Here is a 25,997-nt window from a genome sequence, read left to right as displayed (position 1 = left end):
TCGGTTTCCTCCCACAGTCCAAAAATACACATTGGTAGGTAGATTGGCTTTTCAAAAGTGTTCGTAGGTGTGAGTGTGTGTGTGTTCTATGATGGACTGGCACCCTGTTCAGGGTGTGTTCCTGCCTTGTGCCCAGTGATTCCGGGTTAGCTCCAGACACATCACAATCCTGAACTGGATGAGGCTTCAAAGTGGTGATTTTTCCACACCTCTGACGCTGATTGGTTTGCATTCAGTGATGCTGAGGTCTGAAGTCTGAACTACTTTGTTCTGTGAAAATCTGCATCAGGATTTGAATGCTGTTTCTTTCATGGGTACCATTTTGGTGCAACACATAGGAGTCATATTTTCTCTTTATATTTTAATTATTCCTTAAACTTATAAAGTATAGTTTTTTTTCCTCAATTTTTTTGTTTTCATTTTTTTTTGCATCACCTGAAAAACACTACTAAAAAATAAAGTAACAAAATAATGGATAAATTGCAATATTAATGACCGGGTTTAAAAATATAATAATAATCATTGTTTGCATACTAGCACTAGTTATTCTATTGATTTTGTTTGTCATCTGCTGAACTGCAGTTTATCAGTTTAAAAGTAGGTCATCGGTTTTACACTCAAAATGAAAATCATTGATTAGATCACTGCACACACTCTTTTGCATGGCCATGATTAAAGGGCCAATTTCGGGATCCTATAAGTGGTGATTAATACAATTTGCAGCATTTATTCTGTGTAAGTACACTGTTCTAATGTGATTAAAAATGTAATAAACAAGTTGTAATTACAAATGTACAGTATTGACATTCGTTCATTCATTGTGGGTAACCATTTATCCACTTATTCAGGAGTTGGTCAGAAACCTACCAGAAATCAATGGGCATAAGTAAGCAATGCACCCTGGATAGAGCACCACACTCTTAAACATCAACTCACACTTATTGACAATGTCACACAGCCACCCTACGAACACGTGTTTTTGGACTGTGGGAGGAAGCTGGAGCACCCAGAATACAGTCATGCAGACAGAAAATGTCGATACTGTACTGGATTCAAATTACTTATTAAAGAAATTAATGAAGGAAAATAAATGGGACTATAAATGGAAAAGTGCTAAAATCTGACAATTTGTCAAAAATTGATTTTAACAATATGTGACCTGCCAAAATGGCAATTGACCTTCAACTTTGCCCTCATTGGACTAGCAGTGGCCAGCTGTTTTCTTGGTATCAGGGGTAGATGGAAATGTAATTTACTTGCAAAAAACTTACAGTGAGAAATTTCACCACTACCTGACAAGGTTTAGTAATCACATGGTGACCCATGTTTGTTGGTAAATACCCGTGGATGCTACTTTTATGCATTTTATATACTGATATTCCATAACCTATATGCTACAGACATCAGCACTCAAACCCTTAAATTAGTTGTTTTTTTAACAAAATTAATAATAATAATAATAATAATAAAATAAATAAAAAATAAAAAAATTGGTTAGCCAAAGCACAGTGAATCATTTCAGTGTATATTTGTCATTGAAATGTTAATGATAATTAGTTCACAGAATTTTATTTTACAAAAAATAAACTTCTGGATGTGGTATCAAATTATTAAAATACGTAAACTATTTTTGTTACTTTTTGTTATTTTTTATTATTTTAAATAGTGTACATATATTATTCATTGCTGTTATTGTTTAAATATTTTGCAAATGTGTTGTTATAGTAACGGTCCTATAGAGGGCGTTGTAGTGGTGTATGCTGAGACTGTCCAGGAGTGGAGGTGAGAAACTGCTGTTTCAGTTTTATAAAGTGTTTCTTTTTGAGTTTCGAGAAACGTTAACATTCTGAATGTCGTTTTTAGATTTAAAGTCGTTATCTGCTGCTTAATTCTTGTCGGGAGCGGTGGAAGGGGAGCTAAACAGAATAAACTAAGCTAGGCAAGCGGTGAGGCCTGTTGTAGCCACGGTGTTTCCTCAGCACAACGCTGGACAAAGAGTCCCTTAGCACGAGGGAGGGAAGGCGGACTCTTCTCAGCTGAGATAACGTTATAATTTGCGTTGTAGGAAAACCGTAGAAAGTATTTAATGAAGGGATGCCCAAGAAACATGATATCAGCGGCATTTCACAAATGTAGCTACACATTTAATGGAGGTTATTTATACTTTAAATGGCGTTTGTGTTTACTATGAAAAACTGCACTTTGCCTAATGATTAAGTCTATTTATCTAGGTAGTGCTATCTGTGTATCTATCTAGCATCCGTGTAAAATGCGTTCTCTACTTTTTCTTGAGTCTTTCAATACGTTAACTTTTCAGCTGTCGTTTCCCAACAGTTGCCATTCTTTCTCAATCGTGCAGCTGCTGTTTTAGGTTTAAACTGGAATATAGTTATTATTGTTGAAATATGTTCAAGTTAATTTTCAGGAATATGAAATATTAATTCACTAGGTTTACTTTTTAATCGTGGACTTTAGACTTTTCCTTTCTTATAAATTGCTGCTTTTTACCAGCTGAGGATTAGGGAATATTAGTGATGTCAATGTAATATATATATGAGCTATAATTGTATTAATTAGTATTATATTACAGATGATATAGCGATAATATAGACACGACATTAATATAATTTGTAAATGATCAGACTATACATGAAGATAATAGTTCCCTTTTACTGAAAGTCACAATCATCAACTTTTAGTAAAGAAAAAAAAAATGTAGCTCATAATGCACCGCCACATGAAATAAAACCCCGAAGACGTGAAGAATGTGTAGCTGCAAAGCACCATTTTAAAATAATTTCATCGTCAGGATTTTGTGTCCAGTGATAGATCCAGTTAGGCAGGATTGGACCACTTGTTTCCTAAATATTTGCTGAGATGTTAAATGGCGTTAAACGTGCTCCATTGAGTCAGACTCCCGCTCTCTGAGTTACACAATGTCCCCAGCGCAGTGTGTAAAGAACATGTCCGGACATGTATCTAAGGGCGTGCGCTGGTGCTGCTCCGCCACTAGGTGACTCCCTGCGCTGATCCAGTCATGCTCGAACATGTCAGCTGTTCTCCGCCTTACACATACGCGACTCCTGCTAGTCCTGACATGTCTCTGCAGGTCTATTTAAATCAGCAGCAGAAAGCTTACTTCGCTTCTTTCTGAACCCATGCACTTTATGTACAGTGTACAGATGAAGAGTCTATAGCACAGTTTAGAATTACCTCTATTTATTTAGGTAATGTTTGTTCATTTTACACTTTCATGGCTAATCTTATACAGGTTTTGATGGTGGTTGTAATTTGCTTAAATTTTGTTTTTAACTCTAGATAATTATTAAAATGGCAACAGAGAGTTGTTTAAGCAGTTCCCAGATCAACAAGATTGACAACGAGAAACTGGTGAGTAAAAGTGATACTTTATTTATTTTTTTCATTTTCGGTTTGGCATACATTCTTGAAAGTCTGAGGTCTCTTGTGATTCTGAATATGATTTCAGTTTATGTATTTGTCAGAGTTTCTTGTAGTTTTATTAGGATTTAGCAGGGTATTTTTATTTTAAACTTATGTTTTTGTTGAATCTTTATAACTTTGTTTTTGTTAAGCTTCTTTTATTTTTGTTAAAGAAGTATATAGCAGTATAAAGTTTTCTTGTATGTTTGATGTGAAACTTAAGGTTTTTCTTTTTTTACCTTTCAGGTAAGACCGACAGTGCAATTGCTAAACCTCTTAAAAGATGCAGGTGCAGACAAGGATGTATTCACCTTGAAGGAGGTATGAGGAGGGGCTCCTAACAGCTTTTACCTGTCTGTTCTCCTATTACACCTGTATAACGTCTAAGCCTAGGCTCTGCACAGATTAATCAGCAGGGTAAAGCCTATTTTCAGATGCAACTTAATATCTTAAAAGCTGACCTTACATTGAGGCAGCAGGGTGATTTTCTTGTGGCTATTGCTTATACGTTCAAATAAGATAACATCATAATCATCTGGTGCTTGGTTTGTTAAACTTCATGTAGTGTACGTTTCACACAAGGTGAATTTGTGCTGTGTATGTAGAAAACACTTCTCTATAGTTTCGGTTACCAATCTTTAAACTAGTTCACTCGTGTATTATCTTTGATCATTTCACGGGCGTGTCCTTGTAATGTTGTCAACTTTTTTTTTTTTTTAATACTTTTATACTTCTCATACTTTCAGTTTCGTTATTTTAAAGTTCTTTATTTGCTGTCTGAATGAGGCCAGAACTTAAGAATCTTATCTTTTTGTGCTCTGTGTACCAAGTAATATTTTGAATAATTTTGAATAGTTTAAAGGAGACCGTTTGTGATTGGCCAGTCCAGATTATAAAGTTGATGTGTCACTGTGACTCATTTTACTGTGGTATGTTTTACTGGAAAATATTATTCCTGTGTTAACCACAGTTCTCTTTTATGAGTCTCTAGAGTGGATAGTGCATTTGAGTAATCCTTTTAATTGGTTTTAACATGGATAGGAATTAAAAAATAATGTTAAATTACAATGAATGTGTAAAATAGCAAGCATTGTATAAATAGATAGAGAAGCATTTTTCTTGATGGAATGTTTAGATGTAGAATCATAAATAACTGTGTCCAAAGGGTGACCCTACTAGAGTATTAATTACACAAATCACACACTGTAATGCACTAAATCCTGAATAACAAAAGCAAGCAACTAAAAATCATATAAATAAAACTGCATCAATTTATGCAAAATAGAGTTTGTGTAGCTGTTTCTTAAAGGTTTCACAATCTAAGTTAGTAAGTAAATTGTTTTATATTACACTTGGTTTTCTTAATCAGTAAGATGTTTATACAGTTTAATTGTTTAAGTTTTTTTTATTATGTTTAGACTGTAGTGTGAATTGAGATTGCAGTGTCTCCCTGGGTTCCTGACTGCAGTCTAGAATTATCCCCTTTTTATTTGTGGTCTATAATTAAGCTAGTTCCCATTTTGCCTCTAGTGTTCTCATTTCATGCTTTTGCTGACACCTTTTCCTTTTGAACGTATCAGTAGTTTTAAGTGTTTGTACATCCTTATGCAGTTATGTATTTGATCTGTTTCTGTAATCAGGACTGTATTTTTTTTTGTCTCTCACATTGCTAATTAGCCTCTCTTGTGTTCATGTTTTTCTATTTGTCTCCTTGCAGGTCATGTTTTACCTCGGTAAGTACATCATGAGCAAGGAGTTGTATGATAAGCAGCAGCAGCACATCGTGTACTGTGGCAACGATGCTCTTGGCACTGTGTTGGGACTCACAAGCTTCTCTGTAAAAGAACCACGGTGAGTTTAAAAGCTTGTCACTGAAAGTGTGAAAAAAATAAAATGCCAATCTGCTATGAAGTTCTCACTGAAAGACAGGAACAGCTGCTTATATCTCTAGGCAATGTAGGTTGGGGCAGTTTAAAACTACAAGTGGTCGTCTTTCTTTTCTTTTTTTTTTTGTGGTAAGGACAATCACATCTTTATTATCACCAAAATTAACAAACCATATTTATGACAGTGATTATTTTTTTGTAGAATACGATACAATCAGTTTGCACATCCAATGTAGATTTAGCACAGAAACACAGACACATCCAAACCACTGGTAGTCTCTATAACAAGTGAAGACTAAGTGGACCGGTTGCTGCTTTAATGCCTTATAATACCTTCAGCTCCTTTAGATATTGATTCAGGTTTATGGGATAGTTCATTTTAAACATGCTGTATGTAAAGTGGTTAAAATATTTGTTTTAATGAAACTTGCTTTTTCGTTTACAGCTGCGTTTACATTAAATGAAACTGAAAAATTTCAAGATGCAAATTATTAGTCTTTGTTTTTTTTCCTCCTCCAGTATTTTGTTTGCAATGATTTCCAAAAACCTCATAGCAGTGAAAAACCCAGGTATAAACAATATGATTGTACTTCATTTTAGTGCTGTAAGTATTCCCTTTTTTTCAACATGTTATTTATCAGATGTCTTTTTTTTTTTTTTATTCTTTCAGAGTCTCAGTCAGACCTTGCAGAACCCAGGAGTCGAACTGAACCTGACCGAGGGTCAGAGGTAAGAAAACAAACAATCCTAATAACAGGAACAACATCACAAAATCTACACATTTAAATCAATTGTCACATTAACAAACATGCCCCATTCTAATTTAGCTGTTCAAAATGATCCTACCTAAATGTTTTCGAAACATCCTTTTCTTGCAATATTTATATTATTATAACATCTGTGCAGTGATTTAGCATACCTTTTGGATTTGTGGAGCGATTACTGTTCTATATTTACTTCTTACAGGCATGTGTCTTAATGTTCATCCCTGCAGGATAGACTTTTTAATGCGTGTTTTACCTTAATTTTTATAATTAGCTGTTTTTCTCTCCTAATTTAACATCACTCTCCAGAGCAAAATCAGATCCACTGGCTCCCTAAAATAGCATAACACTGAAAGACTTGTGTTGAATGAGTTTTGTAGCACTTCACCAGTTCTATTTAGGCCTCCAGTGGCTTGACTGAATCTTGCTTATCTGATCCAGGAGACAAATTCATCTACCTCAGTGCAACAACAGCAGAGAAGAAGACGGAGAAACAGTGATCCTGGTGAGCATACACATAAAAAAAACCACACACAGGCACCAGAGAGAAAGTATAATGATGATACAGAGCATGTAGAAACTGTTGTTTATGTATGTTTTGACAAATACCGGCAGCTCTAGTAAACATTTTAGTAATGGAACCAAATGTTCAGATTGGCCACAATTACTTGTCTGCCTTTTCCTGATACCCACTGTGTTGTTTAGCAGTATTTGTACCAGGTAACATGAAGAGAAATGCAGCATCAGTTAAAATTAAAGTTCAGTGTCAGAGCCTTAGTGTAGGAGTGACATAGTTGTAAAGTCTAAATTTCTTCCCTAGTCAATCACGTGTTTAGGATAGGATACATTTTTGTTCCCATCCAGCTCTAAACACTGGTGTCATCTAATGGGCTGTAAAAATGCTGATTACATTGATTCCTTCTTTGCAAAAAGGAAATTGGAAAACCTTATCCAAGATCAGCATTTCTATGTTTAGACATTTTTAGATTTTGATTTGAGTTAAGGCCCTGGTGCTTGTGAATTTTTGACAGTTCACTCAGTGTGTGTGTGTCGGCTCCCTCACCCAAGAGAAAAGAACATGTGTGGGCAACATGTGGCACTTCTAATGACTGCCCTCTTTATCTCGGTGCACAGCCACCCATTAGCTGAAAAGGACACAGAGTTCTGGGGGCAGTGGAGGATGTGGCTCAGAAGGCTGTTTCTCTACAGTGGCTCGTTCCCAAGCTGTAGCCATCCACACAAACGGCAGCCTGTTTTATCAGGCGGCTACTTGTAACCTTATGTGAGGCACAATTTACAAACTGTCATTGCTTTAAGCAATTGTCACAGCATTTGTGCACATTAGGAACAGAAGTTCATACTGTTGTTTATAATGATGTTTATGATTAGTAGGTTCTAACAAATGAGAAATTAAATTAGTTTATCATCCTCACGTGTGCTTAGGCAACATTTTAGCATATAGCAAGTTTCGGAAGGTAGCATTTTAGGAAGAGTTACGTAAATAAAATACCCCTAAAGGGAAATATGCTGGGTCGTTCTTCCCCCAAAGTTTTCCAGCTATTTTGGAGCACCATTCTAATACTTTTAGAATTAATTGGGACATTAAAATGTCGTATAAAAAGATTCTGCAATATGTTAGTCTTCTTCAAGCTTAATTTAAAGGCAGCATCTACGATTGTGGGGAAACACTGTTCTCTAATATGTTTACATTAAGAAGCTCTGTGTTTTTGAAGGTGAAATAAAACAGTTTGTATGTGGCTAAAGTTTGAGTTTCATTCAAACAGTGAATAAAAATGTTAGTGTGCTTTCATGCAGTTAGTGATCTCATGAATTTAGAGTCAGGTCCATCTACAGTTGATATTACCTGTCTATAAACAGGGATTGGGCAATATCTTCGCCTTGGTTCATGTTTTTCAGTGTTTGGCAGTCTATTTATTGTCTGATCCTCTGAAAGCTGTGTTTAATTACACTGTTTAATCATTTTAAGAACTGAGGTTAGTGATTGTTAAAGTTTTGCAAGTGGAATATTTGTACTCTTGCTTGACACAAAACTTTAGCTGCTCAACAGTCTATGGTTGCTATTGTCTGACTCTCCATGCTATAAAAGAAATCTGGGCTGCAAACAGACAACTTGAGAACACATTCTGCATCCACACAGCCATGTTGTTGTAGCACAAACAGAACGAGGCCTGGAATATACTTATTGAAAAAAAAAAACTTGGATTTCCAAGTTTAAGACATCATCTTGGTCACTGAGATGCCTCCATACGACGAGAGATGTTGGCTCTTGCACTATCGCTGAGAAAATCTGGATGGTCCTGTTGATAATTAAAAAAAAGATCAGAAAGCGCAAAGTCCTTTTTGTTTAAATAATGAAAACGAAAAATGGGCTCCTTTGACCACCGCACAAGTTTCTACTGCCTTATGTGACCATCTGAGATGAGCTTGGTCTGGGAGAACTCATTACTGTTTCCACATAGAGTTGTGTTGTTTTCTTCTCGTGTAATACTGTTTCAGGTTGTGTTTCTTGATGAAAGTATTTTTTTTTTCTCCACGAGTTTTACATTTGATCATGTTTCACAGTTTTCTCAGCAGAGGATGAAAGCAGCGAGCAACGGAAGAGGCACAAATCAGACAGCTTCTCACTGACGTTCGACGATAGTTTGTCGTGGTGTGTGATTGAAGGACTGCACAGAGAGAGAGGAAGCAGCGAATCTTCAGGCTCACTAAGCAATCTGGTTAGTATTTGACTGTACTTTTAATAGGTTTATCTTTAAAAAGTAACTAAGTATAAAAAGCGATCTGAGGATATTGCATGATTCGTGTTATTGTTTTATTCTTTTTGTTTACGTGCTTTAGTCTCTTTGGATTCATGGCATGCCATAAATATGTCTAACCAGTGTTTTTGTGCTCCACAGGATGTAGGTATATCTCACAGTGAGGAAAGTGAAGAAGGTGAAGATTCTGACTCTGATAACTTCAGCGTGGAGTTTGAGGTGGAGTCCATTGATTCGGACACCTACAGCGAGAGTGATGTCGAGACTGTGCCGGGGGAAGACGAGGTCTCAGCTCTCAGTTCTGTAGTGCAGTTAAAATAGACCAGAATTTTTCTAAAATATAGAATACCACAAATACAGATTTCTACATTTAAATTTATGTGTGATTAACTTACTTGAAATGAATGGATTGAACAAAGCACATCGCTCCCTCTTGTGGTAATGGAGTGCAAATTCATGCAGTATCTTGCATCTAAATGTTCTTCTAATATCAGCTGTTCCATTATGTTCTTTTTTTTATATATATATTTATTGATTATTTTTATTTTATTTTTTATTTTTTGACATAGGTATATGAGGTCACAATCTTTACAGAAGAAGATTCATTTGATGAAGATCCTGAGATCACTGAGGCAGTATGTTGGCAAATTTTTAATATTTTATATCCAGTTTTAATCTAGTGAAAAAAAATATATATTTTTTTTTTAATTATTAATTTGTATGTCTACATATTAATGAATACTTTATACATACATTAAATCTTGATGAATACAATTTGCTGGTTACATGCATTACATGTAATGTCTAATGTATTTTCCATTATTCTATTTTATTTTATCTGTTTCATGAGCAGATATATGGACAAATATTTGGGAAGTGAAATCTCTTACCTTAAGGATCACTGATTTTTAACACACAGAAAAAACAGTGATGGATGATATGATAGTTCTTTAAAGTGGAGCTGTTGTACTTGTATTCCGGGTAGGCTCGGGACCCACCGCTCCCCTGAACTGGACAATGAATGAGTGAATGACTATGGTGCCATGTATTCAAGTGAGAGTAGTGGGTTGAATTTAATTTTGAAATCAGTGATCACTTCCAAAGTTTTAGTACGTTCAGCTCAAGTTTGTTAATTCCACACCATGACATCAGCTACTTTACTTGCTCCTGGTATGTGGCCTTGTTTTTATGAGATGAGGCATAAGCAAGCTTAACAAGTGGAACATAGATATTGATAGACATTCAGCTGCTGGTGTAGCGAGAGTACGGCAAGGAGAGAGCATCCAGCCAACATGGTCACCCACCACTGGAGTAGTGTGTTCCATTGGACAAGAAGTTGCATGTCCAGTAATAACTGAAGCGCAATCTTAATGTTCTGCGTTTTCTTAGGACTACTGGAAGTGCTCTGAGTGTGAGCAACTGAATCCTCCTCTCCCTCGACACTGTAAAAGCTGCTGGAAGGTGCGTCCAGGTTGGCTTCCAGAAATGAACCTCTGCTCTGAGAACATCACCCAAACCAACATTGCTGCAGATATTACCAGCCTTAGCACCACCTCAGAAGCCAAACCTCTGCCCTCCAGTCAATCCTCGCCCTCCCATGATCTGGATGAAGGAGTGGATGAGCCAGATGGAAAGTTCTCTCGAACCTCTGCCTCCAGCAGAGATGAGACCACAGTAGAAGCAGCAACAGCATCATTAGACTCTCAGAGCACCAGTCTCTCCTCCTCCCAGCCCTCAACCTCATCCTCACAAATTAACAGCCAAGAGGTGGGTGATAGATAGATAGATAGATAGATACTTTATTGATCCCCAGGGGAAATTCCAGAAGAAGGGTGTGTGTTTGTGTACTGTGTAAGAATGCTTGTTTGCATTGTACATTTAACAATTGTTGTCTGCAAATGTTGTGGCCCTGAGAGTTTTATCCTTGCCATCTGGGGAACTGTGTTGTGTGTCTTGTAAATGGGTTTATATTTATGTTTAGTAACAACTGTTAATGTTTGCAGTTGTAAAGCACACTTGAGTAATACAATTTTTTATAATTTTTTCGCTAGGAAACCCCTGAGCTGGAACGCTTTAACAGCATTGAAGCCTGTCTTCCTGCCACCTGCCTTGAGCCCTGCGTTATCTGTCAGAGTCGCCCCAAAAATGGCTGCATCGTCCACGGCAAAACCGGACACCTAATGGCTTGCTACACTTGCGCCAAGAAGCTAAAGAACCGCAACAAACTCTGTCCTGTCTGCAGAGAGCCTATCCAGTCAGTTGTACTCACATATGTCAGCTGATGGGAAAACGTGGATCAAAAGGCACAGATTACCTCAAATTTCCTCATCCCTTCTCCCCCCACACACATAAATAATTTAAATTAATAAAACATTTAAAAAAAACTAAAGAGAAAAAAAAAAACACATTGCATATTTGCGTTAAATTAACGTACATATACTGCAGTGCCTTAATAACTTTCTGCAGTGAATTATTAGATTGTTTAAACTGGATGGAATATAAAAATAATTTTTCATTTTTATCTTTAAATTAAAGTGCACAGCAGTTATCTTATTTGTGTAAATGTGTGTATAAATATAATTTCTTTGTATAGAAATTCTTACTGTAGTGTGAATAACCATTTGGAGTGATATTAATTTTTACTTGCCAAAGATTGCACAGTTAATTTATGTTAGGCAAAGATGTTCCAAATTAAAAGTTCCTTGTACATATTTTGGAAGATCTGAAGACGTATATTTAGTATCTGTTGAATATGAAGTTCTCTTGCACTCCTGTATTGCACAGACCGATGTTCACTCCGGATATTGCTTAAATTCAGCAAGTTTGCTGTCATATAAGATTGAGCGTCATGTATTTATTTTACACTATATGCTCAACGCCTTGTATAATTGGGGAATTCATGTACTTTGTGTTTTCCTATTGTGGACATAATTTGTATAAAATTCCAAGAAAAGCATTAAATGAAACAACATTCTGTAGATCAGCTGAACATAATATCACCATGTTGAGTGTCTGGTGTTGCCTAGAGTTGTGTGAAGCCCCACAGCACTGGGCTTGTGGAGCAGTTGAGCTGTTCTCTAATGTGATGAAGATACAGCCAATATTTTAGTCCTGGGCCAGTGCCATAACATCCTGACAGAAATGTCCCAGCATCTACTTCCCAGAAAGGTAGAGGCTGTTGTATTTATCTTTCACAATAAAATAGTTTCTGGCTTTAGTTAATGGGATGCACATTTATGCCAATGCTGATGCATAAACATTTATAAGATATGGAAACTGACTAAATCTAAATCTACCAGGATAAGAGTTACTAATACTATTCCCTGATGTCATTTATTCCTGTAGGTTTGCAAATAAATTGAGTTAAAGTGATGAATAAAATGCTGTTTTAGTGCAGTGTCCCTTAAAATATCAGCCTAACGTGTGGTCATTTTTTTCTTTCTTTGGTGAAGTGATGATTCCCAAATCATTTTGCAACTCTGTTTAAGGATCCAAAATCTGGTTTATTTCATTTACTAAGGGCATCATTTGTTTTGGAGACTTTCGGTATCGGCACCGATCCCGCACTTAAACACAGTATCGGTATCGACTACAGAGAGCACTGACACCATAGGTGTGTTTGAAATGGCCCACTACTCACTATTTCCTACATGTAGTACACAGGGCACTTTTCAGGACTCACCCCATGAAGCAGATATTTCACACCACTCGACTGTTTTTGTCCATTTTAACACACACACACACACACACGACCCCAAACTCCCCAACCAAACACACAACTCGTGTATTTTGTGGCTGACTGTGTTCTCCTACAGGTAATACTCGTTATTTCGGGACATGTGCATCCAGAATTATGTAATATGCTGTAGTTTTACCGTTCAATCCGCCCTCCGCTATAGCGCTCCACTCCACGCGACTTTGTTTACGTTCTGTGCTCTGTTCTCATTGGCTGTTGAAGGGACTCGTTCAAAAACTGGTCTGAAACACAATTTCGAGGCAAAAATATTTAGAACTGGGCTAAAAGTCACGTAGTGTAACTCCAGCTTAAGGCATGCCAAAGAACACTGCCTTCATTCAAGCAACCTCAAAGAAGCACACTAACACAGATCAGCAGCAGTCCTTAAAGTGCATTTCACAGTCGTGACAAATATCCTCAGGACAGTGTAAACAGCTGTTCAGTCAGCCTAGACTCTTCCTATTTGTCCTTGTTACTGCATTGTGGGAATAGCTGTTTTTTTCATGGCTCTGAAACTTTAAATATTTTTAATATGCAGTTAATAAAAAGTAAATGTTGTTCATTCAAGCTTATATCTTTTTAGCGATACAGAACACTGCTTTAACAAAATGAAGTCTAAGTATAGCAGCATACATATCTGGCTTTATAGGCACCTATCTAGTAAGATAAATAGAGTTGGTATTGGTACTCGGTATCGGCAGATACTTGAACATGAAATATCGGTATCGGAAGGGAAAAAAGTGGTATCGGTGCATCCCTAGTTGCATGGTAGTTGTTTTGGTTCTGAAAATCTGATTTCTTTTTTGACATGATCTAACAAACTAGTTATTTCCTAAAAGTACTCATAAAATTTTAATTAAAAGTAATTGTGCGGGAAGTGTTACGTATTGAGACTTGATTGGATGGTGAAACCTGGGCAGTTCAAAGATATTATTGGTTAACATACGTTTAAATGTCTGCTAATAAATGTCACAATGCATTGTACTTAATATAAACGATGACTTGGAAATTACAAGATAACATTTGCATTTGAATTATGGTTTGTCCTGGGTATGACTTATACCACAATATATTTGAAATTTCAGAATTGTGTTTATTTATTTGCTAACACATTTGCAATGGATGTAAAACATGCATAGTTTACTAAATTCAACTAAATACAACTAAATCTCTCTCATTCCCAAACACATAATATATGAGAGAGATAACAAGTCTTTCATCATTCATTCGTTGTCTGTAACCGTTTATCCAGTTCAGTGTCGCGGTGGGTCCGGAGCCTACCCAGAATGCAAGGCTTTATTACTGCATGATTGTCAAGGAAACAGTTGTCCATTGACTATGTGTTGTGTGCTCAGCTGGTGGTGGACCTGGTTTGTTGCTGACTCTATCCCTGGGTTACGAGGAGAATCCCCAGGTTACCCGAGCTTTCCATTCAGGATTGAGAGGCATGTTGCAGCCTGTTCTGTGTCTACAGAGCTTCCCTGATGACAAATCTGATACATTCATTGTCAACAGCCTCTTATCCAGCTCAGGGTTGTGGCTGGGGTGTACCCTACCTGTGGACACTTACACTTTTGAATAGCCAGTCCACCAAAGTGTGGTTTTTTTTTTGGTCTGTGGGAGGAAACCAGAGCACACAGAGGAAATCCAGACACTGGGAAATAAAAACACTAAACTTGCCGTTGCACCACAGTGCTGCTTACATGCATTCAGACAGCTCAAATCATCAACTGAATGTATATGTGAAATTATAGCTCTCAATGTAAAGTTCCACTGAAGCAGACACTTCCTTTTAGCCACTGAACAGATACAAAACTTGAGTAATCATTAGATTTGCTTCATGTAGATGAGAATAAATTGATACTCAGCTTTCATGCGGAAGTTACTGGTAATACTTTTATTGTATAATGATGACGTGTTGCACTAGAACATGGGGCTAATTAAAGAGCTCTGGGATATTAATTCATAGTGTATCAGTAGCTAATTGAATGAAAAACACAACTGAAAGCCCAGATCAAAGGGGCTTCCTGTTGTTTTACCAACGCTCCTGCCTAATGAAATGGTCAAGGTGTAAATAGTTTGTGATCTGGTGTGCAATACTAAGAGCAGGGGTCACCCGTCTTATCTACAAAGGTCCGGCGTGGCTGCAGGTTTTCATTCCAACCAATCAGAAGCATACCCTAAATAGAGAAGGAGACTAGTTGATCAAACAAGTGGAATCAGGTGTGCTCCTGCTTAGTTGGAATGAAAACCCGCAGCCACACCAGCCCTTTGTGGATTGGTGACCCATGATTTAGAGAATGTTACTTAAGAGTATGGCTCTCATTGGTGACCACACATCTGTCGCAAACTACTCACAGAAAGTTACTTATGAATACAGATACCCCACAATCAGACTTTTTTGGTTTAAAGCATAAAACATTTTCAAGTTATTCTTGGATGCAATGTGTGATGCAAGAAATGTGTAAACCTGGAGGTTGTGGGTTCGATTCCCGCTCCGGGTGACTGTCTGTGAGGAGTTGGTGTGTTCTCCCCGTGTCTGTGTGGGTTTCCTCCGGGTGCTCCGGTTTCCTCCCACAGTCCAAAAAACACACGTTGGTAGGTGGATTGGCGACTTAAAAGTGTCCGTGTGTGTGAGTGAATGTATGTGTGTGTTGCCCTGTGAAGGACTGGAGCCCCCTCCAGGGTGTATTCCCACCTTGCACCCAATGATTCCAGGTAGGCTCTGGACCCACCTCAACCCTGAACTGGACAAGGGCTTACAGATAATGAATGAATGAATGTTTATATACAATCAATCACATTGCAACAAACCATTTCAATGACTCTACATGTCAAACATAGATTTTTGCAGAAAATTCAAGAAACGTAATAGAATTCCCATTTGGTGTTAAAAAAAAAATTTGTAGCACCTTGGCACCTCTGCAAAATAATGGAAATCTTGGATCATTTCTATTTCATCTTAAGTGCAATAGTGTATTAAATAATATTCATATATGTTACATATAATTATTCGGGACAAAATATTTTATTAAATGCTGCCTCATTCACTAAGAGGTGCACAAGCATGAGGCCGACAAACAGCTTTTCAATAATTCTTTTAATACTTTTCTCAAACGCGCAAAGCACTTTGTCAATGTATAAATATGGATTAATGGATTAAAGCAGTAAACTATTTTCAGCTAACATCTAAAGTCCTGTTCTCTGTGACAGTGGGTAAATATAGAGGCATTGTTGAAGTATTGCATGATGGACATCATAATGGAGACACCGAACAATGCACACAGATCTATTTATCTATCTGCCAGATACATTGTTCATTTTAAATGCATAATTTTTTAAAAGAACAAAAGAGTGGCGGCATGGTGGTGCAGCAGGTAGTGTCGCAGTCACACAGCTCCAGGGGCCTGGAGGTTGTGGGTTTGATTCCCGCTCCAGGTGACTGTCTGTGAGGAGTTGATGTGTTCTCCCTGTGTCAGCGTGGGTTTCCTCCCACAGTCCAAAAACACACATTGGTAGGTGGATTGGCTACTCAAAAGTGTCCATAGGTGTGAGTGTGTGGTGCTCCAGGGTGTATTCCTGCCTTGTGCCCAATGATTCCAGGTAGGCTCTGGACCCACTGCGACCCTGAATTGGATAAGCACTTATAGATAATGAATGAATAAATGAAGAAAAGAGTATATGTGTTGTGCTCTTTAAGCCACCTTTTTCTTTTCTTTATTCCCCCAGCTTTCTGAACTCAACCCTTGTCATAAATTCCAGCCGTCTGTGGTTAGTTTTGTTGAAACTCGGTCAGAGGGTTACTGAACAAATTCTGTGTGCGTTCTTGAGACTGGCATTTTTCTGTTTAGCAACTCTGACTTCTGGGAAATTTTCTGACAGAGTGTGAAAGTAGTCTTCCGCTGGCTGATGCGGTCTGACCGTAAATGAGCATCTTTTGTAACAGACGGACATGACGTTTTGAATGAAAAGTTAAGACATATTTAAATACATTATACAGCAGAACAAATGTTTTTAGACATTCAAAAGATCACCTCTAATGAGGGGTATTATAACACATCTGTGGGTAGAATATGTTTTCCCTGTGTCTGCATAGGTTTCCTCTGGGTGCTGTGCTTTCCTCCCACAGTCCAAAAAAATACATGTTGTCCGGTGGCAGCACAACACATCACACAAATCATACCTGCTCTGCGGTGGTCCTGTGGGGGTCCTGTACACTGTTGATCAGGGCTAGCAAAGCATGCAGAGCAACAGGTTGATCTTTAATAGTTGAAAGGTGTTTGGACACTTGTTCATCTGACATAGCAGTGAAGTCTGGTACTGACTTTGACTCTACCTTATTCCAAACATAAACTGGATGGATCACCATTACTCCAGAAATTACAGCTCCACTGCTCCCCATTCGAGGGCTTTTATAGCTCTTTAGCCAACATTTAGCATTGGTCATGATGACCTTAGGCTCATGCGCAGCTGTTTCAGAGTGTTTATTCCAGGCTTTTCTGTATATGGAGAATGTGCTGTGTGTGAATCTTATATTACCCGCATTATATCGTTTTAATGTGTCTCTACAAACTATCGCATTTTGTGTAAGTGTAATGCATTGTACAATAACAACTAATAGGTCATGACACCTGCTTTTATTTTACTGTAATCTAACACAAAGTCAATGATTTTTCGAGACCTGTGCAATAGCCTGCGGTAGCGAGTTAGATTATTTATTAGTGTTGTGTCTGTGGGACTCCCCTATGAACACATGCTGCATTTTTTAATTGTAAACAAATGGTAATATGCTCTTTTCTGTTTGTTCTGTGATGAAAAATGCAGTTTTTCTCTGTGTGTGTTTGTACCTGTTGATCCAGATGGGACTTGTGTGTTGCAGCTTCTAATTACAGTGCCAGAACATCACCCCCCCAAAAAAGTAATAAAATGTTTTGCTAAAGGGGGAATGTTTTATATATAATTTGGGAACATAATTGCATTATCAGTGGTGCATATATATGTGAGAGTTTACAGAACCAAATGTTTATATAAGCAAGCAGTTATAGATGAATGCAGTTGGTAGGTTACAAACTACTGCATCATATGCCCAACACATTATAGACACCTATTCATCCAGGGTTTCACCTTAAATCAAAGGTATGGATAAGAGTTTTTTTTTATATCTTTTGTTGCAGTAATAGCTTTTAATCTTCAGGGAAAAGATCACCATGCCTACCAAGCCAGTAGTGGGCTGTGAAGGGTGGAATTGTGTTTTCTGGAGTGATGCAGCTCCATCCAGTACCTTTGGGACAAGCTGGAGTGAAGAATTAATCATCCAACATCCGTACCTGATCTCACTAATGCTCTTGGCTGCCATCAGACACTTATAGCTCTGTTCTAACGTGTAGTGGAAAGCCTTCCCTGGGGACAGAGTGAGAAACATTGTATGAATACTCTTCATTTCAGAAGGAGCAGCTGTCCACAAACTTTTCTCAAATGTTTCAGTCAAACAAATCCATCCTCTGTTCTTTTAGAGCTTCACTATCAGCACAGGTTCCTCCAGTCACTGAACTCACATTCAAGTAGATGAAATTAATCTTGGCACTGAGCCATTTTCACAGCTCTGTATGGGAATGGTGTTCTATATAAAGTGTGTTTGTGAGGAACAGATTGTCTGCCTTATGCAAACAAGGAGAATCTATGTCTGCGGTGAGAGCTGTTTGTATTTTCTTTTTATTTTCTTTTCTTTCTTTCTGCTGATGTACAGTAGCCCTGCAAAAACACACACATACATGTCTTCACTGTGTGGTAAAAAGTATGTGGACACCAACTCATTGCTTCTGAAATGAATGGTTTTAATACGGAGTTTACTCCCACTCCTACAGTAACAGTCTTTACTCTTCTGAGAAGGCTTTGGAACATTGCTGAGAGGATCTGACTGCATTCAGCCACACATGAACATTATTGAGGTCTGATGTTGATTAATTAATTCTGCACTCTAAGTCACCCTGAGGTTTTGGATGGAGCTCCATCACTACAGAGAGTTATACTACTCGACACCTCAGTACTGGAGGCCTGCGTAAGCCTCTAACCCACATTTGGCACCGGGTGTAGCACTTAGGGGTAAAAGCATGCTCACGTTTTGAGCAAACGTTAAAAATCACTTTGATCCTACCCTCAGTCTTTTACAGTTAACACTGACTACACACACATGCACACACACACAATTTACACTTTCATTTTAATCATACATATATTAAGGTTGTTTGCATGTTTAAATATACAGCAACATATTCATTTCTAGGTTGGGCTCCTCTGTTAGGCCTACCCTCATTTAATATATTGTAAATACAAATTATTCACTAAAATTTGCATAAATGTGCTTATTTACATTTAGGTTGGTTAGAAAATCAAATATATATTATGTCATTAAAACGTATAATTCGACCAGAGGTGCCCAAACATGTACAGTACACTCTATGTACTGCTTGTAATCTCCGTTGTTCACCAGCAGAGAGCGCTCTCTCATTGTTTTTCTGTAGTCTCCAGACAGCAACATTGTATAATAGTCCCCATTAATACATGTCTTAAATGGACAAGGCTTTCTCGTCCACTGAGTCGTCTAGGGGTCCTGAGCAAGACTTTTCTGTGATATCCCCTATTCCCGCTCTGTCTGCCTCACCACCTCCAAGGGCCTACTGGGTGCAAAACGATTTTAAAACGAAACCGGGACCATATTGTGTCTCTTTTGTGCAGGCTAAACGTAGAGGCTTAGAGCCGGGCACTTTGCTGATGTGCGCTTTATTTTTTTGTCAATGGGGCGAATCTTCAGTCTTCCCTCCTGGGGCTAAGCTATTGTTATTTTAGCACATGTTTTTATTATCGGACTCCCGATTGTTATGCTATTCTATGTGGTTGCTAAGGAACTGATACGTCATTCTTATATTATCCCAGGTCGTTGCTAAGGCTTATGGTATACACAATGCACCACTTTCCACAATTTATATGGAATTCATACTTGTCCTAGTAAACACAGCATATATACCATTATTCGTGATAGAAAACAGGCATCATTCGGACTACCCTGTTTACGAAATATCTCCTTGCTCATTTTTCTTAAATTACTCACTATACGTTGTAGTATTACAGGGAACCGATTTCAGACACTTTTACATGCAGATATTTATTATTTATTTTTATTTATTTATTTTAAACCAAAGAACTCAGTGGTATATGGGTAACATTGTACACTACTTTTTATGGCGCGTTATAGGATTGAGTGTCCCAAAAATTGGCCAGTATGTTTTCTAAAATGGCGGAACAACAAAATAGTGCACTATATAGTGAATAGGGCACAGTGGGTATCTTCTTACATTGCTTCCTACATGTGAGCTATAGTGTTGATGTATGAACAGGTAGTTGCTCAAGTGTGACTAGACGACCATTTTTGTTTTAGCTGAGATTATAGATAGCTGTGGTTAGTTGTAGCTATAGGTGATTAATAAGCCATTACTATATAAAGGTACCCCATGGGCTTGCTAAGGTATAGTTAGCTAGATGTTTCTATGATATCCCAGATTGCTGTATTGTGTGTGTGTGTGATTTATACTAGGAACTGTGACTTGGAAAGTTATAACTGAGTCGTAGTTTGAATTCTTCCTAATAACAATAAAAAAAAAGGATAATTCTAAGCCTAAGTAACTCAACATATTTATTGTTAGATGAGTTGTCATTTGATTATTGAAACTTGTCCACAAGTGAAAATGTGAGGGTGAGGAAATAAAGACCACCCGATAATCATTAATTTGACCACCTGGTCCTTTATTATTTCATCTTTTTTTTCCACGCAGCGCCGGTGAAAGGGCTTCGGGTGGAAGGCAGCGAGTCTGATTAGCATTAAAATGAAATGTGTATTGTTATGGACGGCTCCAGCAGCAGATGAAAGGCAATTAAACGAAGAGGCTTTATTTCATTGGATCATTAAGCCTTAGGTGCATCTCGCTGCACAAAAGCAAACAATGATACTGAACCTTTGTTTGTACTTCTGTGTGATTGGACTGAAATGCTTCAAAGGGAATAAATTATTGCCAATTTTGTTTGTGCCTGTTCACACAACAACAGGCTGATCATCTTCCTGTTCTTTTTTCGCCCTTCTTTTAAAGGATGATGACACCTGTTGATGGAAATCCTATATTGTCAGAAAGTCAGAAAGTGTTGTGAGTGAAAAGTCCACCATGAACGAACAGTGGATGAGGTCTGGTCCTGAATCTTATATTTTTATTCCTCCTCTTTCACACACTTTAATCCCTCCAGAAGCCTGACAGTTTGAAGGTTTGTGGGATAATCCAAGCACTCAATACACCACCAGCTGGTGACATTTACATTTATTTACATAATATTTAAGTTTATTGTTGTTTTAATACAATACTGCTTTGAAACATTGACATTTAGTGATATTGAGCATGAGTATATTCAGTGTGTATTCAGTTATATTGCATATTGTACATACTTTTTATTATATATGCTCTATTGTAAAAATTGTGTAGATAATTCATGTTAGTCTTTTACTTTCAGTTGTGCACTGACAGCTTGTGCACTGACAGCTGCACATGAGCCTAATGTCACTATGTCCAATGCTATGTGTGGACTACAGGCACTAACAATGGAGTGTGAAACAGTGGAGCTTTCTCTAGTACTGGAGTGTAGAACTAATCACCTGTCTACCCTCACCCTGACTTCAATAATATTAATGTGGTTGGATGCAATTGTATCCTTACTGCTATTTAATATTCCAATATGTAAGGCATCGCTGGGAGTAGTAGGGGCTGTTAATACAACACAGAGGGGACAACTCTACTTTATTTCACAAGAAGTGTCTCGTGAGCTGGTATCTATAAACCTTTGGCCATATAATATAGTTCAGAGATCCTACTAACACCATGTATCACTCCTGTAAGTCATGGCAGAGAAGGAAAATGAGCAATGATTTCCTGTTCATACTGACTTCAAAAGTGGAAAAAAAAATTAAAATTGTAGTTTAAAAAGGCACAATGAATTATTTCTCCACCTCGTCATTATGAGGGTAAGGTCGTCTAGGTAAGAAATGCCAATTGTCTTGGATCTCTTTGTACCGGCACAAAGAGTGAAATTCTGCAATCCATCTCAGCCCAGAGAGAACACGGTGTAACATTTTCATTCTGACCATGAACAGCAGTGGTGACTAGGGGAATTGAAGAAAGGCCCCAGAGACTGATTCACTGTATGGAATCTGGCTTTTCTCTTGATGTGTCCCTGCTTTATATCATACAACTTAATACAAGTTTGATTCCATGCAGGTCTGACGCCAGAACAGACAGAATCAAGGGGCAGAAGGAAAGCAGACAAACATGCGATAGGACAGTAACCACAGATTAATTTTGCCAAATTTTAAAGAGAAGTATCTCCCAAATGATCTTTTGAATGACTGAACTCTCAGATCAGACACATATGAGTAGTGTTTAATTGCAATCGATCAATAAAGGAAGCCTTATGCATATTTTAACTGTGATTAGAATATTAACAAGCACCAATTTCACAATTTGCAGATGTATTTCAAACACATTCATGAACACGTCTCTGGCAACGGATTTAAATGAGTTAAAGAGGCCATGACCAAAGACTCAGTATAGATTGCCAGCAAGACTCTCGGTTCAGTACAGAGTAATATTTTTGGTAATGAGTCAGGAGAGATTAGAGCTGTGGCCACACGGGGAAAAAGTCCTCCTCAGCTTTTCACAGTCTGAGAAGAACAACTCAGTGAGTAGGTGTTGACTAAGAGCTGCAGTGTTAAGAGCTTGCAGACAGTTCTGCTTCTCACAGAGTTGATGCCTCAGCTGCTGTTAAAGGAAAAAAGCCTGGGAGCTTTTATTGAGGTACTAGACATCACCCGTTCACACTCGGCAATCACGCTCGCTCCACACAACTTCCAAAGCATTTCCTTTCATCCGCTTTGACAGCTACAGTCTCCAGGATGAAAACAAATTGTCTACACATCTATTTCGCATTTGTTTGCGTTTGCTGGCAAACAAAGTGACAGTTCATTTTCTTTGGCTCCTGCCAAAGCCATTTTTCATAAACATATTGATATTGCCAATTAAAGGCCAAGTGCACATGTCAGGCCCATGTGAATGGTGCCTGAAAAGAAAAGTTTTATCCATAACTTTTTTGTCATTTTTTTTACGTTCAAATAAAATGTATGCAGTTGAAGACAGTGAAGTAGCATTGGGAGGATGATGCCTAAAATGATTTACGTGTACATGTCTGAATAATGTGTATTTAAAATGATAGGCAAAGCAGTGGACAGAATGGAGCATGCAACAAAAACTTAGGAAACCTGCTGTACATAACATTTCATCAACCTTAAATGATCCTGGGGTGGCACGGTGGTGCAGCAGGTAGTGCCGCAGTCACACAGCTCCAGGGACCTGGAGGTTGTGGGTTCGATTCCCGCTCCGGGTGACTGTCTGTGAGGAGTTGGTGTGTTCTCCCCGTGTCTGCGGGGGTTTCCTCCGGGTGCTCCGGTTTCCTACCACAGTCCAAAAACACACATTGGTACATGGATTGGCGACTCAAAAGTGTCCGTGGATGTGTGATTGTTTGTGTTGCCCTGAGAAGGACTGGCGCCCCCTCCAGGGTGTATTCCTGCCTTGCATCCAATGATTCCAGGTAGGCTCTGGACCCACCATGACCCTGATCATATCTATAATTGCTGGCTATATTCTGTCGGTTGTCAATGTAAAATTGATGTTAGCCATTTTGGAGCAATTCTATTGGTTCATTCATTATGAATTTTTCACACAGTGTGAAGGACACCTGCTGTGTTCAAATGAGCTGGTAAACTAAAAAGCCACAAAAACTTTGGGCAGTGATGATATGCAGATCGTATAGTTAAGTGGTTGCTGTCAAATCTTTATACCAATGCTCCTACGTGTAGTATTAACCTTTCCCACAAACTCCCTATTAGCCCCTGTCATATGATGTGCTGTAAAAACAAGTGTATAAAACGTATTGGCTATGAAGTTGGCATACGTGGAACTTAGGAAAGTGCAAAAAAGAAAGTGGTGTGTAGTCATAGTAAGCATTAATGTTGTTAGAAATCAGTTGTTAAACTCTCATTAATTAATGATCACGTTTCATGTTAGCTGCCTAGTCTCTCTTAATATAATCATTCACTCTTAGGCCTTTCCCATGGCAGTGCACTTAGGATTCATGACTTATTGAACAGGACAGGAGATAAATCATTAAACAAAGGCTGTATTACACATGCTCGCTGAGTGTTTGCGAGAGTGTGGACCATGCAAAGTCCTTCAGGATGAAATATCTTGAACTCCAACTCCAACCATTTGAACTACACAACATCCTTTTATTCTGAGTGAAACATTTAGCGTGGGTTACACCTTATGTAGGCTTCCTCTCAAACTTTACCATGTTCCATTGTGTCTCACTGTCATTAACCCAAGGACACTGTACACAGAATAGAGCATCAAAGATTTCCGTTCATAATGCAAATGCAGATTGGCTGAACATTTCGTTTGACTATTAATTGGGAGTTTTTCCCTCTTTACTGCAGTAACCGCTTCTATTTTTTTGGGAAAGCCTTTACACTAGATATTGGAACATTGCCAGGGTTTAATGGCAGCCACAAAAGCGATGTAGAGGTCAGCTACTGATGTTCAATGATTAGTTCTGGATTCCACAGTGCTGTGGAGAAGTGGAACTGTGTTCTCTAGATTGGTGGTGCTCAGTCCATTACCTTATGGACGAGTTACCTTAATAGTGGGCTATTAAGCTATTAACTTAGCTACTATTAACCTATTAAAATCCAGGGCTGAGTTCTCTGCATCTGCTGTGGCAACCCCTCAAGTGAACAGCCAAAGGTTTAATAACAATAACATCAACGTACTGTATACAAAAATAGTATATTTTCATAGGTACAATCAAATTTTTATAGCAATGGTCAAACATTTACTATAAGCCTTTCCCAAAGGAGTACAACAATGGAGAACAAAGTCTCTTTTAACTCCCTTCACTTCATGAAAGTGTTGTATTAGCAAGTGTATACAAACTTTTCAATTTAAAGTCAGGTTAAAAAATGAACAAACTCTTTATTACCTTTTGTTTCAGAAGAAATGTTGGATGAACAGCTGCCTACAAACTTGTAGACAAATAAATAATGTCTGTGTTTACAGTAAGGATCATGAACATAGCATCTGCCACAGGTTATTTTCAGCATCCATACATACATTGCTGCCTTTTCTTTCTTTCTTTCTTTCTTTCTTTCTTTCTTTCTTTCTTTCTTTCTTTCTTTGTTGCAGTCTCTTGCTCTTAGCTTCTCATTAGATGCTCCCTTGAGCATGAGGAACATCCAAAACAAAAAAAAAACAAAAAAAAACAAAACAGAAAACCTTCCAGAAAAAAGAACCAGTAGCTGTCACATCAGCGTCTGGCGAGCGGACCGTCATTAATTTTACCTTTTGCTCTTTCTGCACGCTTCACTTTGAAGTCTCGCAAAACAACACCCTGCAGGTACAAAAAAATACATAAAAAAGAAAACCCTGGGAAGTGCTCAATGTTTTTTTTTTTCTTTTTCTCCCCTTCACTGCAATGGTGCCATATAGCCTGAAGGGAGCGCTAGCTTGATGCAAGGATCGCCTTTTAGGACTCAGAGAAAACCCACTGATGTTTACACTCGCCCCCGGCAACTCTGGTTAAATGGCGTGTTTTGTGATGCATCATTTACAAAGAACACATTTTAGCACATTTGTATGCAAAATTACTCTTGCATTTGCTAAAATTCAGACAATCAAATTTCAGTCCAGTTTAATCATCATCAGTTTCACCCATTAGAAACATGGATCAACAGATATATTACACTTTATTAATCCCTGAGCTAATTACAGGGTTAGCTAGGTCTTAAAAAAAACACTGTGCTACCAAAAACCCTCTGAAATTAGCTAACAGGTCTTTTCCACTGGTTGCTCACTCAACACCACTGGAGATCAAGAGGATTGGAAGAGAACATAAACTGCCCAGTGCTCATGATCTTCCAATGATGCGGCCCTCGGGAACAAAGCTTTTATATATATTGGGTGTTAAAATGTTAGCAGAGTAATGGCACATTTTTAGGGCACTTCACTTATTTGAACATGTTATTTGGTTATATAGTGTCAACACTGTTTCAGACTCTGTAGTTCTGCCTCAGAACATGTTCTGTGTGGTCCTTGCCTTCAGAAGAGCGTGAGTTTTACTGGACTGCAGCCTTGATCAGACTGTGTGTGTGTGTGTTGTTGTTGGACTCTGTCTGACTCCAGCTGGGTTCTGGAGGTCAGGTGACCCTCTTCATCTGCCCTCACTCAGCTGTGAACACATGCAGTGA

The 25,997-nt window shown here is 38.1% G+C and overlaps 1 protein-coding gene across 2 annotated transcripts; it reads left to right on the top strand.

Moving 5' to 3' along the window:
- The first annotated feature begins 1,737 nt into the window (after positions 1-1,737).
- On the top strand, positions 1,738-12,269 carry mdm2 (MDM2 proto-oncogene). Of its 2 annotated transcripts, none has more exons than XM_066669610.1 (12): positions 1,738-1,782; positions 3,319-3,390; positions 3,688-3,762; positions 5,159-5,292; positions 5,847-5,896; positions 5,998-6,056; positions 6,533-6,596; positions 8,675-8,829; positions 9,010-9,153; positions 9,438-9,503; positions 10,258-10,635; positions 10,920-12,269. In XM_066669610.1, exons 2-12 carry the CDS (start codon positions 3,331-3,333, stop codon positions 11,148-11,150), a joined length of 1,416 nt encoding a protein of 471 aa, XP_066525707.1. In that variant the 5' UTR covers positions 1,738-1,782; positions 3,319-3,330; the 3' UTR covers positions 11,151-12,269. The 2 variants fall into 2 exon arrangements, with proteins under 2 accessions (XP_066525707.1, XP_066525708.1); XM_066669611.1 differs by lacking the exon at positions 1,738-1,782 and adding an exon at positions 2,958-3,227.
- The last annotated feature ends 13,728 nt before the right edge of the window (positions 12,270-25,997 follow it).

Source organism: Hoplias malabaricus, chromosome 4 (assembly GCF_029633855.1).
Source record: "Hoplias malabaricus isolate fHopMal1 chromosome 4, fHopMal1.hap1, whole genome shotgun sequence".
In the NCBI taxonomy this organism is placed as follows: domain Eukaryota; kingdom Metazoa; phylum Chordata; class Actinopteri; order Characiformes; family Erythrinidae; genus Hoplias; species Hoplias malabaricus.
Note: the sequence above shows the minus strand (reverse complement) of the source record. Positions and strands in the feature narration are given on the sequence as shown.